This window comes from Capra hircus, chromosome 2 (assembly GCF_001704415.2).
Source record: "Capra hircus breed San Clemente chromosome 2, ASM170441v1, whole genome shotgun sequence".
In the NCBI taxonomy this organism is placed as follows: Eukaryota; Metazoa; Chordata; class Mammalia; order Artiodactyla; family Bovidae; genus Capra; species Capra hircus.
The window spans coordinates 98,089,972-98,111,524 of NC_030809.1; the positions used below are offsets into that span (position 1 = coordinate 98,089,972).

General features: G+C 36.8%; 1 protein-coding gene across 1 annotated transcript in view; it reads right to left on the minus strand.

Annotated features, from left to right (window-relative positions):
• The window catches only part of CCDC148 (coiled-coil domain containing 148), a 222,902-nt gene that overhangs the window by 100,933 nt on the left and 100,416 nt on the right, over positions 1-21,553 (minus strand). The window contains exon 10 of the mRNA XM_018066726.1: positions 7,326-7,466. Within this exon, the coding sequence (XP_017922215.1) occupies positions 7,326-7,466 (141 nt within the window). The remainder of the gene's footprint in view (positions 1-7,325; positions 7,467-21,553) is intronic.

A 21,553-nucleotide genomic window follows, 5' to 3' on the forward strand; every position in this document is an offset into this window, starting at 1 on the left:
TACTTTGCCAACAAAGGTCTGTCTAGTTAAGGCTATGGTTTTTCCAGTGGTTATGTATGGCTGTGAGGGTTGGACTATAAAGAAAGCTGAGTGCAGAAGAATTGATGTTTTTGAACTGCGGTGTTGGAGAAGACTCTTGAGAGTCCCTTGGACTGCAAGGAGATCCAGCCAGTCCATTCTGAAGGAGATCAGTCCTGGGTGTTCTTTGGAAGGAATGATGCTGAAGCTGAAACTCCAATACTTTGGCCACCTCATGCAAAGAGCTGATTCACTGGAAAAGACTCTGATACTGGGAGGGCTTGGGGGCAGGAGGAGAAGGGGACGACAGAGGATGAGACAGCTGGATGGCATCACCAATTCGATGTACTAAAGTTTGAGTGAACTCCAGGAGTTGGTGATGGACAGGGAAGCCTGGCGTGCTGCAATTAAGGGGGTCTCAAAGAGTCGGACATGACTGAGCGACTGAACTGAACTGAGCTGATACCAAAACCACACACAGACACAGTCAATACCTCAGTGCTGAGAATAAAGATGGAACTCAAAGTCAGAGCAGTAAGAAGGAGCCAAAGCCAAGTGACTCCAGGCAAGAGCTGGACCTGAGATACGTCTGAAAAGCTAATGGCCGAGTTTTTAATAATAGGTGTGGGACCTGCGCACATGGGTTAGGAACCAGCTACCTATGAAGAGCCAAGAAAGCATGTAGGACTTGTCCATACACACAGTGCAAAGTAGCTACGCCGTAAACTCCCCACAGGAGAGTGATGGGGAGCTAATTTCCTGCTTGTGACGAGGAGGAAAAGGGTCAGGTGCAGAGCCCAAGGTGCTGTACATGAGTGCCAAATCAACACCCACTCCCAGCTCACACCATGGGTCCCAAGTCTCAAAGTAAATACTGTACACAAACTGGTGTGGGGCCAGTAAAATACACAGGGTCCTGCCCTCAGCAGAGGCAAATATCAAAGCTGTCCATAGAGATGTTCTGACTACCAGGTCATAGTTTATACATGAGAGCATAATTCTCAAAGGGAAAGTATAAGAACTTGGATTATTTGATCATTTTAACTGTCCATGAAGTTAAGACACTGAGGCAAATTTATAGGCCAATGACCAACCATAGAAAATATTTGCAACTCATGTAACTGATAGAAAGAAATAGTATCAAGAATTTATAAAGATCACCAACAGATTAAGTAAAGGAAAAATAGACAAATGGCCAAGAAGCATGAATAAGCAATTCACAGAGGAAGGAAACTGCTCAATAAATACATGAGACTTGCCATCTCACAGGTGACCAGGGGAATCCAATTTAAAGCACTGACATACTGTTCCCTTTTGTCGGGTTCTTCTGCTGTTGTTCATTGCGACTCTCTGCAACCCCATAGACCGCAGCACGCCAGGCTTCCCTGTCCTTCACCGGAGTACACCTTGATGTTCTCCTTTCCCAGTTTTGAACCAGTCAGTTCCTTCATGTCCAGTACTGTTTCTTCTTAACCTGCATACAGGTTTCTCAGGAGATAGGTTAAGTGGTCTGGCATTCCCATCTCTTTAAAAATTTTTCACAGTTTATTGTGATCCACACAGTCAAAGGCTTTGTCACAGTCAATGAAGCAGAAGTAGATGTGTTTTTTTTGGAACACCCTTGCTTTTTCCATGATTTACAAATGTTGGCAATTTGACTTCTGGTTCCTCTGCCTTTTCTAAACATAGCTTGTACTAGAAGTTCTCGATTTATGTACTGCTAAAGCCTAGCTTGGAAGATTTTCGCATAGCCTCACTAGCATGTGAAATGAGCGCAATTGTGTGGTAGTTTGAGCATTCTTTGGCATTGACCTTCTTTCAGGTTGGAATGAAAACTGACTTCTTCCCACCTTCTGCGGCCACCGCTGAGTTTCCCAAATTTGGTGACATATTGAGTGCGGCACTTTAACAGCATCATCTCAGCTGGAATTCTATCACCTCTACTAGCTCTCTTTGTAGTAATGCTTCCTAAGACCCACTTGACCTCACTCAAGGATGTCCAGCTCTAGTTGAGTGACCACACCATTGTGGTTATCCAAGTCATTAAGATCTTGCTTGTATAGCTCTTTTGTGTACTCTTGCCACCTCTTCTTAACCTCTTCTGCTTCTGTTAGGTCCTTAGAGTTTCTGTTCTTTATTGTGCCTATCCTTGCATGAAACGTTCCCTTGATACTTCCAATTTTCTTGAAGAGATCTCTAGTCTTCACCAATCTATTGTTTTCCTCAATTTCTTTGCATTGTTCATTTAAAAAGGCCTTCTAATCTCTCCTCGCTGTTCTGGAACTCTGCATTCAGTTGGGAATAATCTTTCCTTTTCTCCCTTGTCTTTTGCTGTCTTCTTTCCTCAGCTATCTGTAAAGCCTCCTCAGACAATCAATTTGCCTTTCTTGAGATGGTTTTGGCCACCATCGCCTGTACAATGTTCTAACTTTCTTCCATAGTTTTTCAGACATTCTGTCTACCAGATCTAATTCCTTGAATCTATTCATCACTTCCACTGTATAATCATCAGGGATTTGATTTAGATCATATCTGAATGGCCTAATGTTTTTCCCTAATTTCTTCCACTTAAGCCTGAATTTTGCAATAAGGAACTTATGATCTGAGTGACAGTCTGCTTCAGGTCTTATTTTTACTGACTGTATAGAGTTTCTCCATCTTTAGCTGCAAAGAACATAGTCTGATTTTGGTTTTGACTATATCCTGATGTTCATTTGTAGAGTTTTCTCTTAGGTTATTGGAAAAGCATGTTTACTAAGACCCATGTGTTCTCTTGACAAACTCTGTTAGCCTAAGCTCTGCTTTGTTTTGTATTCCAAGGTCAAACTTGCCTGTTACTCCAAATGGGTATCTCTTGATTTCCTGCTTCTGCATTCCAATACCCTATGATCGAAAGGACATCTTTTTTTTTTTTTTTTTTGGTGTTAGTTGTAGAAGGTCTTGTAGGTCTTCACAAAACCAATCAGCATCAGTATCTTCAGTATTAGTGGTTGGGACATAGACTTGGATTACTGTGATGTTGAACAGTTTGCCTTGGAAACTAATTGAGATCATTCTGTTATTTTTGCAGTTGCACCCAAGTAGAGCATTTCAGCCTCTTTTGTTGACTGTGAGGGCCACTCCGTTTCTTTTCAGGAATTCTTACCCACAGTAGTATAAAATGGTCATCTCAATTAAATTTTCCCACTCCAGCCCACGTTGGTTCACCGTTTCCTCAGATGTCAGTGTTCAAACTTGCCAACTCCTGCTTGATCATGTCCAATTTATCTTGCTTCATGGGCCTAGCAGTTCAGATTCCTATGCAATATTGTTCTGTATGGCATCAGACTTTACTTTCACCAGACACACCCACAACTGAGCATTGTTTCTGCTTTGGCCCTGGCACCTCATTTTTCTGGAGCTATGGGTAATTGCCATCTGTTCTTCCCCAGAAACATATTGGACAGATTCTGATCTGCAGGTCTTATCTTCTGGTGTCATATCTTTTTGCCTTTTTCATGCTGTTCATGGGGCTCTCATGGCAAGAATATTGGAGTGGATTGCCATTTCCTCCTTCAGTGGACCACATTTTGTCAGAATTCTTCACTGTTACCCGTCTATCTTAGATGGCCCTGCCATTGTATAGCTTCACATAGCTTCACTGAGTTATGTAAGCCTCTTTGCCACAACAAGGCTGTGGTCCATGAAACGGATTTATCAGATTGACAAAAATCAAAAAGAATAGTTTAAATATTTTATGAAGTAAAAAATGTCTTATAAAGTTGAAAATATGCAAATCCTGCAACACAGTGATTCCCACCCCAGGTATACCCTAGGGAAAGCTGTGCATACATGCCCCGGTCATTATATACAGGTGGCTGCTGCAGTACAGTTTCAAGAACAAAACTTTAGAAACTTACATGTCAACCACTCAGAGAATGGATAAATGGTAATCTAATTCTACAGTGAAACATAATAAAGCCATTAAAAGAGTAAACTAGATCTCTCTGTTAACACGGCTATATCTCAAAATGCATGGTTAAATGAAAAAGCACATGCTGCAGAATGATACAGTGTGAAAATATTTACGAAAAAAGTAAAAGAATTAAAATATATTAAAAACAATAGATGGTCTGAAAGATAGCAATAACATTCATGGTCAAGACTCCTTTGGGGTGGTAAGAAGAGAAATGGTACTGAGTTAAGTCCTCAAAAGAAGACTTCAACTTTATCTATAAAATTAAATATGAAACAGAATGAAAAATGTTAACAGTTTCAATGTTAGGTGATGAGTACTAATGTTTTAATTTCATCAAGCTCTGTACTTTAATTTTTTTCTAAATGGTAAGAAGTAACTTTTAAAAGAAAAAAAAATGAAATAGATACCTTGGTCGCATACATTTGCAAGAGGTTGACCATGAATTTGACTTAGAGCACGATTATTCATTCCATTACTACTTTCTTTGTTGTGGTTGCTGATCTTTTGGTGTTAGGCCAAGTTCAGTCCAGATCAGTTCAGTCACTCAGTCATGTCCGACTCTTTGAAACCCAATGGACTGTAGCATGTCAGGCTTCCCTATCCATCACCATCTCCTGGAGCTTGGTCAAACTAATGTCCATAGAGTCAGTGATGCCAATCCAACCATCTCATCCTCTGTCATCCCCTTCTGATCCTGCCTTTAATCTTTTGCAGCATCAGGATCTATTCCAATGATTCAGCTCTTCGCATCAGGTGGCCAAAGTATCAGAGCTTCAGCTTCAGCATCAATCCTTCTAAAGACTGTTCAGGGTCGATTTCCTTTAGGATTGACTGGTTGATCTCCTTGCTGTCCAAGGGACACTTAAGAGTCTTCTCCAGTACCACAGTTCAAAAGCATCAATTCTTCAGTGCTCAGCCTTCTTCATGGTCCAACTCTCACATCCATGCATGACTACTGGAAAAACCATAGCTTTGACTGGACAGACCTTTGTTGGCAAAGTGATGTCTCTACTTTTTAATACACTGTCTAGGTTTGTCATAGCTTTTCTTCCAAGGAGCAAGAATCTTTTTAATTTCATGGCTGCAGTAACTGTCTACAGTGATTTTGGAGTCTAGGAAAATAAAATCTGTTACTGTTCCCATTTTTTTTTTTTTAACAGTGTCAGAATTTATTTATTTATTTATTTTTGTTTTTGTTTGTTTGTTTGTTTGTTTAGTTTTTTATTTTTTAAATTTTAAAATCTTTAATTCTTACATGCGTTTTCACATCTATTTTCCACGAAAAGATGGGACCAGATGCCATCATCTTCATTTTTTGAATGTTGAGTTTTAAGCCAGTTTTTTTCCTGTCATTTTTCACCCCCTTCAAGAGGCTCTTTAGTTTTTCTTTGCTTTCTGCCATTAGAGTGGTATCATCTGCATATATGTGTTGATATTCCTAACAGAAATCTCGATTCCAGCTTGTGATTCATCCAGCCAGGCATTTCACATGATGTGTCTGTGTATGGCACTTAAAATGACACTACATGCAAGCTAATGTTTAAAAATAAATCCTTTCATGGTCATACTAATTTTTAGAAAGGAAGTTTTATGAAGGGCACCCAGGAGGATGACAAATCTCTAAGGATATACTTTTCCAATACTGTAGTTTCAGAACAACAAATGTTGGAATTGATAAGTTTTCCCCAGAAAAGTGTATAGGTCAGTTCTGTTTGTTTTTGTTTTTAGTTGCTCAGTTATGTCTGACTCTCTGGGACCCCATGGACTGTAGCTCACCAGGCTCCTCTGTCCATGGAATTCTCCAGGAAGAATAGTGGAGTGTGTTGCCATTTCCTACTCCAGGACATCTTCCCAACCCATGAATCGAACCCAGGTCTTCTGCATTGCAGGCAAGTTCTTTTACCATCTGAAACACCAGGGAAGCTCTACATTATCTGAAACATAGTTGATATTTATGAGTATCTCTTTTGATGAGGACTTGATGAAACCATTTAATGTACTCACTTAGAAATTAAACTGTAAATTACATCTTCTTTGCAGCTCATTTTGTCAAAAATTATATAATTTCTATACATGTTGTTTTTCACACATACTGACTCCACAACAATTTGCTGACATAAGAGCACAAACCAAGCAAGAATAATGATAACTGAACTATAAAAATGTAGAAAACCTGACTTTTAGCTAAAAAACCACAATGTTATTTTTTTCTTCAGGTTGAATTTTAAAGGAAAAACTGCTAGACAAGAGTTTCATATGTTTTCAATGGACCGTATAGCTTTAAGTATAGCAACTGTGTTCATGAAGCAAAAATTTATTCATCAAGGACTATGAATTAGTCATTCTTAGCACTTTAAGCAACTCCAAAAGAAAACATTTCACATATTGTCCAGATCAAGTCAATACAGATTAATGGAAAGTCCTTTCTTTATGTCATAGAATTGATCATAAATTGCTTTTTGTGAATTATTTCCACAGAAGACATAAAATCTTAAAGAAAAATATTCTTTACTATAAATTCTATCACTTTTGCAATATGGGCAAATAAAATATCTAAATGTATACCCTATATATTTTTTAAATCCCCTCTGAAATATGTTTTATCTTCCACAGGCTGTCAATAATTATTTTAAAGCTATTAATAGGTATTTTGGGGAATTCTCTGGAGGTCCAGTGGTTAGGATTCCACACTTCCTCTCCATAGGACATGGATTTGATCCCTGGTCAGAGAACTAAGATCCAACAAGCTACATGGTACAGCCAGAAATAATAAAAATAAAAAATACCTTTTAAAAAATAAGCGTTTTAATCAATATTTTGAGGTTTGGGAAAACAATGTTCATTCAAAAATAGGATGATGAATTTGTATCAGTATGAAAAACCAAACAATCTAACACATAATAAAATAAGAAGTAAATTCTTTAAAGGGACTTTTGGTATTCTATTAATTGTACTGACCCCAGTATACTGTATTTTCCAATAAATACATCTTTTCACAGTCTTTTGCTGTACTGTAGTCAACCAAAATGCTATTCCAGTACCTCTGACTTTGCCATGTCCCTATTAAGAACGTGCTTTAACAACAACTACAAACCCTGTATTTTCTTTATCTATAGTATCTCTTCTAATCACAAGTACTTGTGCTTATGAAGTCAATAAAGTGGGTTTTCCTCCATGTACATAAATCTCTGAAGCTCAAATACATTCAAGCAAGACTCCACTAGAACCTTATGAATCTTTCTAAGAACTGCCTATGAGGATTCTATGCCAAAGATGAATTCTAGGTCAATCAAATCTCAATCAGGCAATTAAATATTCATTCACACATTTGCAGCAACAGTATAAATACCTCTTTTTTCTTCTCTTCTCTTTGTAACAATTTCTTCTTCTTCCACAGTTTCTCTTTCTCCTCTTCCTTTTCTCTTCTTCTGGCAGAGATTTCCATTTCCAGTCTTGTTACCTCTTCCTGGCGGGCTCGCCACTGAAGAACCTGAAATAAATAGAAATTCATCCAATAAATAAATACACTCAAGTGATTTCACAGATCAAAAGGAGACTAGGTTTTGTATCAAGCAGATGTTAAAGATTTTCCAAGGACCCATTAAAATTCTGCATGCACATGAGTGTGTGATGTTTGTGTAAGGTGTAGAAAGCAACTGTAAAAATCACTTCATTCAGAGATTGTTCACTTGGATTCATGGAATGAAATTCTAAAGAGTCTGTGACTTGACTTCAAAAGATCTGTGAATTCTCATAAATATTATGTAAAAGTTTTATGTTTTTGCAGATGTGTTTTCCTAGAACAATATTTCTATTTTCTAGCCAACAGTTTTCAAATGGTCTTAATATCCTAAAAATTTTAAGAATCACTGATATGTTTCATCCTGATTTTTATAAGTGAAGAAAATGAGCCTGAATGAAGACGAAAAAAATTAAGTCTATGTCTGATGCAGGATATAGCATGCTTGGGGCTGGTGCATGGGGATGACCCAGAGACATGTTATGGGGAGGGAAGTGGGAGGGGGGTTCATGTTTGGGAACGCATGTAAGAATTAAAGATTTTAAAATTTAAAAAATAAAAAACTGAATAAAAAAAAAGAACTTCCTGGGTACTAATAGGTGTTATTGGTAGAAATATAAATGGTCTGAATTATTCAGAGCATATTCTTTGAGGCAAAGACTTTTAGTTGCCAAGCCTGGCTCTGCTACCATGGATCTGTGTGACCTTAGGCAAGTTACTAGCCTATTTGAGCCACAGTTATTTAATTTAATACATTTAGTATAAAAATAGTTATACCCTTTCTTCAGATATTACTGTAATCAATGAGGTTACAATAGTAAATATCTATCATACCATTTAATTTGTAATTGCTATTTGTCAACCATTATGTAAGATACAATGAATATAAGCTACTTAGCAGATTGGCATACCTATGATAAAAGAAAACTTATTGAAAGAATATGATTTTGTATACAATTAGAATTATACTCTTTCAATAGTGAACATGTTGAATGAAACAAATATGTATTGTTATCATTTAAAATAAAACTATTCAGTTTAAAAAAAAAAGAAATATAATTGGTACAGCACTTCTAGAGAACACTGGGTAATATGTAAATATATAGCACAATATGAAATATACATAGTCTTTCACCCATAACCCCACTTTGAAGAAATTTTTCAAAGAAGACAATCAACAGGACATGAGCACAAATTACCAATAGGAATGTTCATTGTAGTGCTGCTTAAACAGAATAACTGGAGAGTCTAAGTGTCTGGCAACAAGAGATGGCATAAATTAACTATGGCATCATTATGTAATGACTGCCATTGAAAAGTTTCTATATTTCCATATTCATCAATACAGAAAATATCTGCAACCTATTATTAGATGTAAAAAAGCAGGTGCAAAACCACATTCATGGTATGATCTCATTAAAATAAAATATCATCTATCTATCTACGCAAAGAAAGAGATTTGGAAGGAGGTTTACCAAAATAATAATATTGTTTATTTCTGAATAGAAGCATTTCATGGAATTTAAAAATTTTTTTATAATAAACATGTCTTATCTTTGTGAGCAGTAAACCAATAAAGCTAACAAAACAAAAGCAAACATACATTCCATGTACACATATAGCTAACAAAGCGGAGAGGAAGGAGATGGAGACATATGCAGAAAATCTTTTTTTTTTAAAGGAAGAAACTAGCATTCTCAGTTTAATATATCATTGTCATATATTTGATATAAGCATGATTCACTGTGGTACTATATAAATGAAAATGGAGTAAATAAAATATCATAAAATATGGTGGATTAAAATAACTAGTTAAGCTCTTTTTGTACTTTCATTATTCAAAGTTTGCTTTTAAAAATATATTTTGCTCTATTTATCAAAATAAAAGGAATATCAAGGAAATTCAGACTTTTGGTCTTCAAACACTTCAGTTCAGTTCAGTCGCTCAGTCGTGTCTGACTCTTTGCGATCCCATGAATCACAGCACACCAGGCCTCCCTGTCCATCACCAACTCCCAGAGTTCACTTAAGCTCATGTCCATCGAGTTGGTGATGCCATCCAGCCATCTCATCCTCTGTCATCCCCTTTTCCTCCTGCCCCCAATCCGTCTCAGCATCAGTCTTTTCCAATGAGTCAACACTTCGCATGAGGTGGCCAAAGTACTGGAGTTTCAGCTTTAGCATCATTCCTTCCAAAGAACACCCAGGGCTGATCTCCTTTAGAATGGACTGGTTGGATCTCCTTGAAGTCTATGGGACTCTCATGGACCACAGTTCAAAAGCATCAATTCTTCGGTGCTCAGCTTTCTTCACAGTCCAACTCTCACAGCCATACATGACCATTGGAAAAACCATAGCTTTGACTATGGACCTTTGTTGGCAAAGTAATGTCTCTGCTTTTCAATATGGTCTCTAGGTAAGTCATAACCCTCCTTTCAAGGAGTAGGCGTCTTTTAATTTCATGGCTGCAGTCACCATCTGCAGAGCTTTTGGAGCCCAAGAAAATAAAGTCTCTCACTGTTTCCATTGTTTCCCCATCTATTTGCCATGAAGAATTGATAGGACTGGATGCCATGATCTTAGTTTTTTAAATGTTGAGTTTTAAGCAGCTTTTTCATTCTCCTCTTTCATTTTCATTAAGAGGATCTTTAGTTCTTCTCTTTCTGCCGTAAGGATGATGTCATCTGCATATCTGAGGTTATTGAGATTTCTCCCGGCAATCTTGATTCCAGCTTGTGTTTCTTCCAGCCCAGCGTTTCTCATGATGTACTCTGCATATAAGTTAAACAAGCAGTAGGTTTCCCCAACTACTGATAATCTTGGCCATATTTACCTTATTCTTTGGAACCCTATTCCTAGAATAAGATCATCTATGCCCTCTGTCCTAACTTATTACTTCCAAATCATTCCTTCCTTTATCTACCCTCTGTGGGTAATATGCTCTATCAAAATCAAGTGCCCTGTCAAATATTGCCAGGGGTCTCCCTCCTGAATTGGTCCCCCCTTCTTTAACCTTACAGTTGCATTTAACTCTGTCAACCACCTCTTCATGTTTAAAACTCTTTCATTCCTTGGCTATAACGCAGTTCTCCCCTGCTTCTCCACCAGTTGATATTGCTCTCTTCTCTTCTTCCTGCTTCCTGTGTCTACCTTATACTCCTAACTCTATTGCTATCCTTTGTCAACCTCAGCCTCTCTGTTGTTATCTAATGTGCTTGTCCTCACCTCCGACTAATGCCCCACTTTAACCTTGTTAATGTGTAGTCTCTAGGTAGGCTTTTTTCCCCGTTCCTTTCTTTATACCACCATCTTTGTTCTTTGCCTCATGGTATGACCCAGACTATTCCCCTACCTGAAATGCCCTCAGTTTCCCCTTATTTCATAAAATGCTTCTTGGCCCAGCACATGTCCCATATCTGCCATTATACATTCTCCAACCCACACTCATCTCTTGTATGATTTCACTGACCATATCATAACTGTTCTCTAATTATTTTGAGCATAATATTTCTATTTCCATTTAGAGCAGAGGCCATGATATATAGGTGTTTTGTTTTCTGCTTATACTGTCTAGCAGAGTGCTAGCACATGATAGATGCTCAATTAATACCTATTTAAATTACCAAAATAACATTTTTAAATGGAACCAAATAAATGAAAAAGAAATGATAGCATTAGAATATACCCTTTTGCAATGCATAACGAAATAATGGGTTCTCATTCATGATAATCATTTGCTACTGAAATTGATCTGAGCTGATAGGAAATGTTATAGTAATGGATGGATCAGGCTGAATTGAAAACACTGAGTAATCTTAACATCAAAGCAGCCACTTTAGTTTCTGATTTGAATATACCAAATATAAATATATATATAAAACAGATATATTTCAATATTGATTAGTAAGTAGATGCTATTATGGAAACACTGTTCAAGTTTTTAGGTGTGATCATAGTATGGTTATCCCTTTTTAAAGGCTTTATAAATGGTTTATTCTTTTTAATTTTAGAGATAAATACTAAAATATAGATAAATGATATGATATATGGGTATTTGCATAGGCATGAGAGAGTAGGTAAGGGTATAGATGGAAAAAATTTGACTAGTAAGTTGATAATTGCTGAAGTTGAATAATGACAAACTTAAATATATGTTTATATTTTTCTGTATTAAAATTTTTATTTAAGAAAACACAAAATATAACGTATGACCAAAGAGATTTGTATAGTAAAACACTGTAGTCGCAAGGTTCTCAGACAATGAGACCTGAGAAGCAGTGAACTAATGTAAAGAAAATTAGTACATATTCAGCCTTTCTGAGTCCTGAAATTTATTCCTATAAATTTCAATAGAAAAAAGTTTGTGTTTTGGAACTACTTTACTCACTTTTGATCATTGAATGACTTTGCACATGTACTGTTGTATGATTTAAGAAGCCAGATATAAGCAAATACCTACAACTGGACAAGATTTCTGTTTCCAAAGGTAAGTATAGCAAGAGAATAACCAGACCAATAAAAGTCAGGTACCCCAGTTAATCTCCCAGTTTGCCCTTCTTGTCATTTGCAAGTCTAAACAATGTTTTTTCTGTTCTCCAGAAACGATTACAGTAGTTTTTAAAATGGAGCATACACTCTAAATCGTAAAACAAATGCAAGTTGAGCAATCAAAAGCCAATGGGTTATAGATGTTAAACTATGTGCACATATATGAATTGCTGGAACAAAAACTCTGGAGCAAGTCAGCATCAGCCTTTTGAAACTAAATAGTTTCTACTTCATATTAGAATCATGAGAATGGTCAGGGACTGTTAGAAGTTTGCCTCCAAAAGACAGACATATAGATCAATGGAACCAAATAGAAAGCCCAGAGATAAATTCACACACCTATGGACACCTTATCTTTGACAAAGGAGGCAAGAATATACAATGGAGTAAAGACAATCTCTTTAACAAGTGGTGCTGGGAAAACCGGTCAACCACTTGTAAAAGAATGAAACTAGATCACTTTCTAACACCCCCCCACAAAAATAAACTCAAAATGGATTAAAGATCTAAATGTAAGACCAGAAACTATAAAACTCCTAGAGGAGAACATAGGCAAAACACTCTCAGACATAAATCACAGCAGGGTCCTCTATGATCCACCTCCCAGAATTCTGGAAATAAAAGCAAAAATAAACAAATGGGATCTAATTAAAATTAAAAGCTTCTCCACAACAAAGGAAAATATAAGCAAGGTGAAAAGACAGCCTTCTGAATGGGAGAAAATAATAGCAAATGAAGCAACTGACAAACAACTAATCTCAAAAATATACAAGCAACTTCTGCAGCTCAATTCCAGAAAAATAAATGACCCAATCAAAAAATGGGCCAAAGAACTAAATAGACATTTCTCCAAAGAAGACATACAGATGGCTAACAAACACATGAAAAGATGCTCAACATCACTCATTATTAGAGAAATGCAAATCAAAACCACAATGAGGTACCACTTCACACCAGTCAGAATAGCTGCGATCCAAAAATCTGCAAGCAATAAATGCTGGAGAGGGTGTGGAGAAAAGGGAACCCTCTTACACTGTTGGTGGGAATGCAAACTAGTACAGCCACTATGGAGAACAGTGTGGAGATTCCTTAAAAAATTGCAAATAGAACTACCTTATGACCCAGCAATCCCACTGCTGGGCATACACACCGGGGAAACCAGAATTGAAAGAGACACATGTACCCCAATGTTCATCGCAGCACTGTTTATAGTAGCCAGGACATGGAAACAACCTAGATGTCCATCAGCAGATGAATGGATAAGAAAGCTGTGGTACATATACACAATGGAGTATTACTCAGCCATTAAAAAGAATTCATTTGAATCAGTTCTGATGAGATGGGTGAAACTGGAGCCAATTATACAGAGTGAAGTAAGCCAGAAAGAAAAACACCAATACAGTATACTAACACATATATATGGAATTTAGGAAGATGGCAATGACGACCCTGTATGCAAGACAGGAAAAAAGACATAGATGTGTGCAACGGACTTTTGGACTCAGAGGGAGAGGGAGAGGGTGGGATGATTCGGGAGAATGGCATTCTAACATGTATAATATCATGTAAGAATTGAATCGCCAGTCTATGTCTGACGCAGGATACAGCATGCTTGGGGCTGGTGCATGGGGATGACCCAGAGAGATGTTATGGGGAGGGAGGTGGGAGGGGGGTTCATGTTTGGGAATGCATGTAAGAATTAAAGATTTTAAAATAAAAAAACTAAAAAACTAAAAAAAAAAAAAAAGAGTAAAAAAAAAAAAGTTCACCTCCAATCGATAATACACAATATCATCTGTAATTATACCTATATCCGCTCTCCCCCAACACACAAAAAAGGTGAAAATTGAAGAAGAGAATGTTGTTAAAGCTAGCATTATATCCTCCTAAGTAGCTGGAGTTGTGAGATCATGACAATGAGAAACAGGCTCTGCAACAGTTAGTATCCAGGAGGTAACGTAATGGGGCTTTTTGCAATACACAATGGATACAGTGAAGACTCGCTGGGAAAAGGGTGCCAGTGAAAAAATCTGTACCCAGTGGATCCCCACAGAGGAAGCCAAAGGATTTTCCACGAGGAGAGAATGACAACCGATTATGGTATTTTCAAGTCCAAGAACAAGAAAGCTGACAGGTGGGCAGAGGAATCAATATAAGCACAATAAGCTGAAGTACAGAAGAGCAAACCGTGAGCAAAAGGAAGAACACCCCCGAAAAACATTTTAGCGGTTTTTATTTTAAAAGGTTGGGTAATTATATAGCTTTAAATGGAGCATGCGAACATAACTGTGTAGCAATAACAACCAGGAAAGAACATTACCACAGTGGTAGTCAGGAGCACATTATAAGGAAAGTATTATTTAGATTATTAACTACAGAAGTTTTTTCCAGTTCTTTAGTTAATACTTTGTTTAATATTCCTGCCAAAGGTACAGTCTTTGAATGAAACCTTAACCTAACAGAGAACAAATGAAGTTTAAAATATATTAATCTTTGCCAATAATAAATTAAGGATTTAAAATGAAAATGGTTAGTATTACATATATCCTTTGCTCTTGATGTAAAAGTTAAATAGTTCAAGGGAAATTAATTAACATGCATATTTTTAGAATGAATCAAGTACTAGAAAAACACAAAATGAAGCCCATGTAAACTTCAAAGGCAATAATGGAAATTCATATCAAGGTAAAAATATTAACACAATTTTACATCAAAGTTGAGAGCATTGAAAATAACTCTGAAGTTGGCAATGCAGTATAAAGGAAATGAATATTAAGCTGCTGGTCAGAATACCAGCCTTTTTGTCTTCTCTCTGCCACTAACTGACAACATTGTTACTTTGAGCAAATGGCTAGCCTAGTCTTCTCCCATGTTAAAGGGGACGCCGACTGGATCAGGTGACTTCTATAGTTTCTTTAAGTCCTAGTATTCTGATTCTATTTTCTGTTTTCCTTATAGAGAGAGACCACAATATGCTCTGTAGTTTTCAGAATGAAAACTGAATGCAATTCAAAATGAATTGCAATGAGGAACAAATATCAGTATTTTATGAGCCTGGTAAATAATAATAGACAATTAAACATTAATTGTGAATTTTATCAGCCATTATTTGTAGAAACATTGTATCATGTATATTGTTTTATATGTGGGAAAAGTACTATTGAGCAGTGTCTATTACTTATGATAAAATATTAAAAACTGCCATATATGAGGGCTTACTGTGTGCTGGGCCTATGCGTTGTCAACACATTAATCACAGTGTCAAGTAATCCTTGAAACAAGCAAGCTTTCTCTTCTTCATGGTTCATCTGGCTAACTTTTCCTTATCCTAATCAAGCCTAAACTTAGACATTATTTGCTCCAAGAAGCCTTCCCTAACTTACCATGTCCAGATCAGGTGTCTCGTCCCAACTTCCCTAGCATCTTGTCTTTCTCTTATATTACAGCACACATCAGCACTGAACCACTTGGACTTGCCCGTATCTCAGACTTGGCTACAAACTTAAGGGCAAGGACCAAATTTGTCTTATGCGTGGGTTCTCTCCAGAGTCTTGCATGGTATCTAGCAGTTTAAAGGGTTAAGAAATATTTATTGGTAAGTGCACAGATAAGACTCTGAGGCTATGCTTGGTAGTTAGATGGACAGTATTTCCCTTTCTCCCCCACTGGATAGGTCTTTGGAAAGAAAGTTACCCTCTCCAGACACATTATCATTTTCCGACTCTTCCACCCTGTGATGCTGGATTCCTGCTTTCCCCATTGTAACTATTTCCAGGATTCCCAAGCGCCACTTCTGCTTGTCAGACAAGGAAAATATCCAGAAAACCTTGTCAGGATTTTCAATAATGAATTATATTTCTAGCAATGTTAGAGGATGTGTGCAAAAAGTGTCAAGCAAATCTTTTTCTATCTTCTCCTTAAATGCTCCTATAAGCTTCTACAGCTGAGTAAACTTCAAATTTTCATTTTATTGAATCTTTAACAGTCTGATAGTTTCCTTAAATTCTTTCCAAATGTTCCACCATTTTTCAGTATTACCTAAGCTTTTTTTTAATCTTATATGTTCCACTTATGTTTAAACTCCACTCATGAAATACAGTACCTGTGCTTTTGCATGCATTATTAAAACTTCCTGTTCTCTCCCTGGCATTTTTGCTTAGTGGAAAGATTTGATTTTTCCTCTTGGTTTTACAATTGTCCCTTGGTTTCTTGGATGACTTCATAAGTGCATTTTTTTGATCACTCCTCTTTGATAACTGCTTTCCATTTTCTGTGACTTTTTACTTGTCTTTTTGAGAATCTCAATGATTATGCACTATTATCTAACTGTTTCGTGCCCTTTTCTTTTCAAATAAAATCTTGCAAAGTTTCATTTTAACGGGTCTTAGAGGGTCTTAACCTTAGTGTAAAGTAAGACTTGCAGAGGAAGAAACAAACTAAATGCTAATTAGTGAAAAACTGTCAACAGATATTTTTTCCTAAGGGACAAAACTTACAAACCTATCATTGTACTATATTTACAAAGCTGACAAAGCCAAATTGCATAATAGACTCAGAAAATGGGTTATCAGTCAGGAAATCACTTGCCTGCTGACTATGAGATCTAGGGAACCCATTTCCCATTTCTGGGTCTCAAATCCTCTTCAAAAAATGAAGAGCACTAAATCAGTTTTTCAGACAAAGGGTTACAACTCATCAGTGGATAATGAAATAAATTTTATGGATGGGAACTAGCATATTGTTATGGAAGAGAACATCAGAGTGCATCTCATGTCATTACAGTAATGCTGTTTCAGGAAATTTTTATTTCCATTCTCTCTGTGTGTGTATGCGTGTATGTGTATATATATATTCATTTGTGATATAAAATACATTTCTCATGTAGGTCACAGTGAAAGAAGCTTGAAAAACACAGCAGTAAATTCTCTATAATCTTTTCCAATGCTGAGATTCTATGACTATGTGCTATAAAGACCAAAGCTACTGTGCCACCATCATTAAGCCACAGTCCTCATCCTTTCTGTGGTCGACCGAGAAACATAATGAGAGAACCCAGGTTTTGAAATCAGAAACCAGAGATTTAGTCCTACCCTTGTGACTTATTAATGGCACTCCCTGGGGCACATTGTTTAACCACCTCTAACTTCAGAATAATGTAAAATAGGATAAAAACGGCACACACCTTACAGGATTGCTGTGCAAATATCATCAGTTTGCACAAGCCAGATTCTCAAGAATCATCCTGACACGGCCTGTCCCTGACACTCCACATATAATCCATTACCAAGCCCTGCAGACTGCATCTGACTATCATTTGGACCTACATCCAATTCTATCTTCAGGCCTTCCATCCTAGCGCTATCAGAATACATCCTGCATCCACACTGGTTTCATTTCCTGTCCACATCCCCATCTCACTTCCTACACTTTAAAAGATTTCCATCACTCTTAGGGTGAAGTCTAAGCTCCCAACTATGGACTACAAAGCCTCCAGAGTTTGGCCCTGCCTTTATCTGCAGCCCCTACTCCTAAACCCATTACAATAACTGACTCACCCTCTCTGCTCCAGGAGCCCTGGCCATCATCCAGATCCCTAAAGAAGCCATATTTCCTCCATCTATGTGGATGCTGAACATGCCATTTCTTTCACTTGCATCCTCCCCTTCACTTTGCATCCTCCACATCTTTTCCTATTCAATACTTAACCCCAAATTTCAGCTTCAGTGTCTGTCAGGGGAGTTTTACCCACCCATCCTAGTTGCATGCTCCCATAACTTGCTTATTTTTCAACATACTTGTCATAGCTTAAAATCAGACATTCAGCTTTGTTACATGACCATGGTCCGCTTCCCCACTAGACTATGATCTCCATAAAGAAAGGGACCACATCTGATTGGCTCATCATTATTTCCAGTGCCTCACACACCACCTGACACCTAATAGATGCTCAATAAATATGTGTGAAGGGGCGAATAAATGAGATAAGAAAGCAAAACTGCTATACAAATGTTCAGTATATTCCTCCGTTGCTACTATTGTTTTCTAGCTGACTTTCCTGACTTCACTGCCATTTCGATTCAACCAATTCAATAGATATTTGTATTTTGGATCAATTTTCACATATTTTTGCTCCCCTTCACATGATTCTAATAATGGTGGCTTTGCATTTGCCACCATTTCAAGCAGTTTCTATGGCAATTCGGACATTACCTTGTTCAAAGAAAGACTCAATCTTTTCAGGCATATGTGGACTTGACTCCATGTATATCACCTTATTTCCTATTACTCCCCAAAGCAAACAGCCCAGGCCTTCCTCTTCCTCTGCCTCTTCCTCTCTGCCCCACTGCTACACATCCATGTTTATCTCTGTCCCAGGTCTTTGCCTGGGAAACCCTCACTCCTGCTCATCTCTCCTTCAAGGCCCTTCAGAGTTGTCCTTCCTAACATCCTCTCTACCATTAGTCAACCCTGGCTCTTGTGTGCATCTATGACTGTGTCACAAAATAGATACCGTCCAGACACTCTTTAACTATCTTGCTTTATTTTCACTCCATTTACACTACAAAAAATTATATTATTACCCTAAGAGTTCTCAACAAAAGGAGGGTTTTTTTTCTTGTATCTATATGAGATGATGTCAACTAAACCTACTGTGGTAATCACTTCCAATAAATATAAATCAAACCATCATGCTGTATACCTTAAACTTATACAGTGAGATATGTCAATTATTTCTCAATAAAACTGGAAAACATTTTATTATTGGTTAGTTGATTTATTTTCTTAACAGTGTCTCTCCCTAGACTTTAAACTCCATGAGAACAGGTACTTGGCCTTATTTACTTTCTAACCCACTCCTGGAACAGTGCCTCCTCCAAAGTAGGTGTTCAATGAATATTTCTTGGGTAAATGAACAAGAACGGCTTTCATCAAAAAGATAAGAATTAATGAGTGTTGGCGAGGATGTGAAGAAAAGGAAACCCTTTTGTACTGTTGGTGGGACTGTAAGTTAGTGCAGCCATGGTGGAAAACAGTATGGAGTTTCCTCAAAAAATTAAAAGCAGAACTATCATACAATCCAGAAGTTCCACTTCTGTGTATTTATCCAATGGGAATGAAATCAATATCTTGAAAGATACCTGCACTTGCAACTTCACTGCAGCATTGTTTATAATAGCCGAGACATGGAAACAACCCAAGTGTCCACTGACGGGTGAATGGATAAAGAAAATGTGGAACACATATACACTGGAATATTAGTCAGTGGTAAAAAGAAAAAATCCTACAACTTCCAACAACATGTATAGATCTTAAGGGTATTATGCCAAGGGAAATAAGTCAAAGACAAATACTATATGATCTCACATGTGGAATCTAAAACAAAAAACAAACCAAAAAATTGAACTTTTAGATACAGAGAACAGATTGGTGGTTGCCAGAGATAGAGGGGTTGGGGAGATAGTCAAAACGGGTAAAGCAGGTCAAAGAAATAAACTTTCAGGGGTATAATGCACAGCATAGTGACTATAGTTAACAATTCTGTATTGTATGTTTGAAAGTTTCTGAGAGGGTAAATCTTAAGAGTTCTCATCATAACAAAAAAATATAATACTGTGTGGTGGTGAATGTTACCTAAACTTACTGAGGTAATCATTTCCAACAATACATAAATATTTCAAAGTATACTATATGCTTAAAATTAATACAAAGTTATATGTTAGTTATATCTCAATTGTTAAAAAGGAGGAAAAATGGTTTTATTTATTAGCCATTTCACAGGCACATACTACTTTTCCCAACTAGATTATATGCTCCTTATATATTGAGGTCAAGGGTTACACAATTTTTATAATCTATAAAATCTTCTGCAACACTAAAAGTTATTATTAAAGATATCTGCTATCTAACAACATCTTGCAAGAAAGTTGAGATAACTTTATGCTGAGCACTAAGTTTAACTTCAGTATCAGGGATTTTCCATAAAGCCATCAACCCCAGAAATGACTACCCTTTTGATTCTGCAATTCAGAGTTTTCTTATCTTGGTCTATGGGTAAAAATAAAATACAAATAAAATATGTAGTACATTTGCCTAACAAGGCATTTCCCTAATTAATGCAAGTGAAATAGATTACAGAAGAGAGAAAAAGTTACCTAGAACCCCTTCTTGTAATTAGGATGGTTTGCTGTCTAGAGGGAGAAAGTATCTACAGGGAGATATATATTATATAATGTAAATAAGTATTAGTAAGTTATTCTTAAAATCACAAGTTTACGCTAGCATAATCATATACCTCAAGCTCTGATAATTTTCCCTTAGAGTTATTATTTTAATGAACAGAGCCTCAAGAGAAATACTTATGGATTAGTAATCACTGAAATAGTCTTTTTTTATGAGAATAAGATGATTTTGGAGCTATGAAATGAAGACCACTGCTGAGAATAAAAATTAGGGAAAGTTATTATGGAGTGTGATAAAAGTGATTACAGTTTATGGATTTCCTAATTCATAGGACCCAAACAGGAAGCCTTCAATGAGAGTATTTTTCTTTCCAACAACTCAGTTCTTTCTAGATATAGCACAGAATCAACAACAGAATAATTCAACAAATAATTCAAAGAACTTGGCAGTACTTTTAGTCTCTTCACTCAAACTTATTACATCTTACCTATATAAAGGGGCCATGAATAGAAGTCAAGCAGAGATCACAAGAAGATTAACTGGGAAAAATCATAAAAGAAAGTGACTTCCATTATCATCAGCAGAACCCCATTCACTTAGGATGTTATTCAGCAATAAATATTTCAAACTAGATATAGTGTATATGGATATATGTGTATTGCCTAAATGCCTTTCTGCAGAAAGAACAGTCAAAACAATCAGAAAAAATAAGCAATATCTTCTTGGTGGACCGGGGAAGCAACAGGAGAAAAGAGAGGAGGGAAAGATAAAAGACAAGATGAAAGATTAAGGGAACCATTATATGAATGCAAAGGGGGCCTCACCCAGATTATCCCTAAAAATGCTAATGGAAGTTACACACATCAATTTTCTGAGCAGTCATAAGATAACAAATCCCATTATCTTGAACTTTCTTCAAATAGATATTAAGAAAGAGGCAGATTGCTGTACTGATACTACAGCATGAGATGTTGGTGAAGATGAGAAACCTTGTTCTTCTCCATAAAGTCTTGGTAAACCCCTGAAATGAATGGTCTGAACAGATAAACACTAAAACAATGTGCATTATTTTTAATTCATTTATTTTATATTCCATTATATTTAGCCAGTTTGCTTCTAAATGACAACTCCTTTGCAGTTCCAACTTCCCCAATCTTCAAATTACTTACTCTGCATGTTTCTTTTTTTAATATAAATTTATTTATTTTAATTGGATGCTAATTACTTTACAATATTGTATTGGTTTTGCCACACATCAACATGAATCCATCACGGGTGTATACATCTTCCCCATCCTGAACCCCCTCCCACCTCCCTCCCCATCCCAT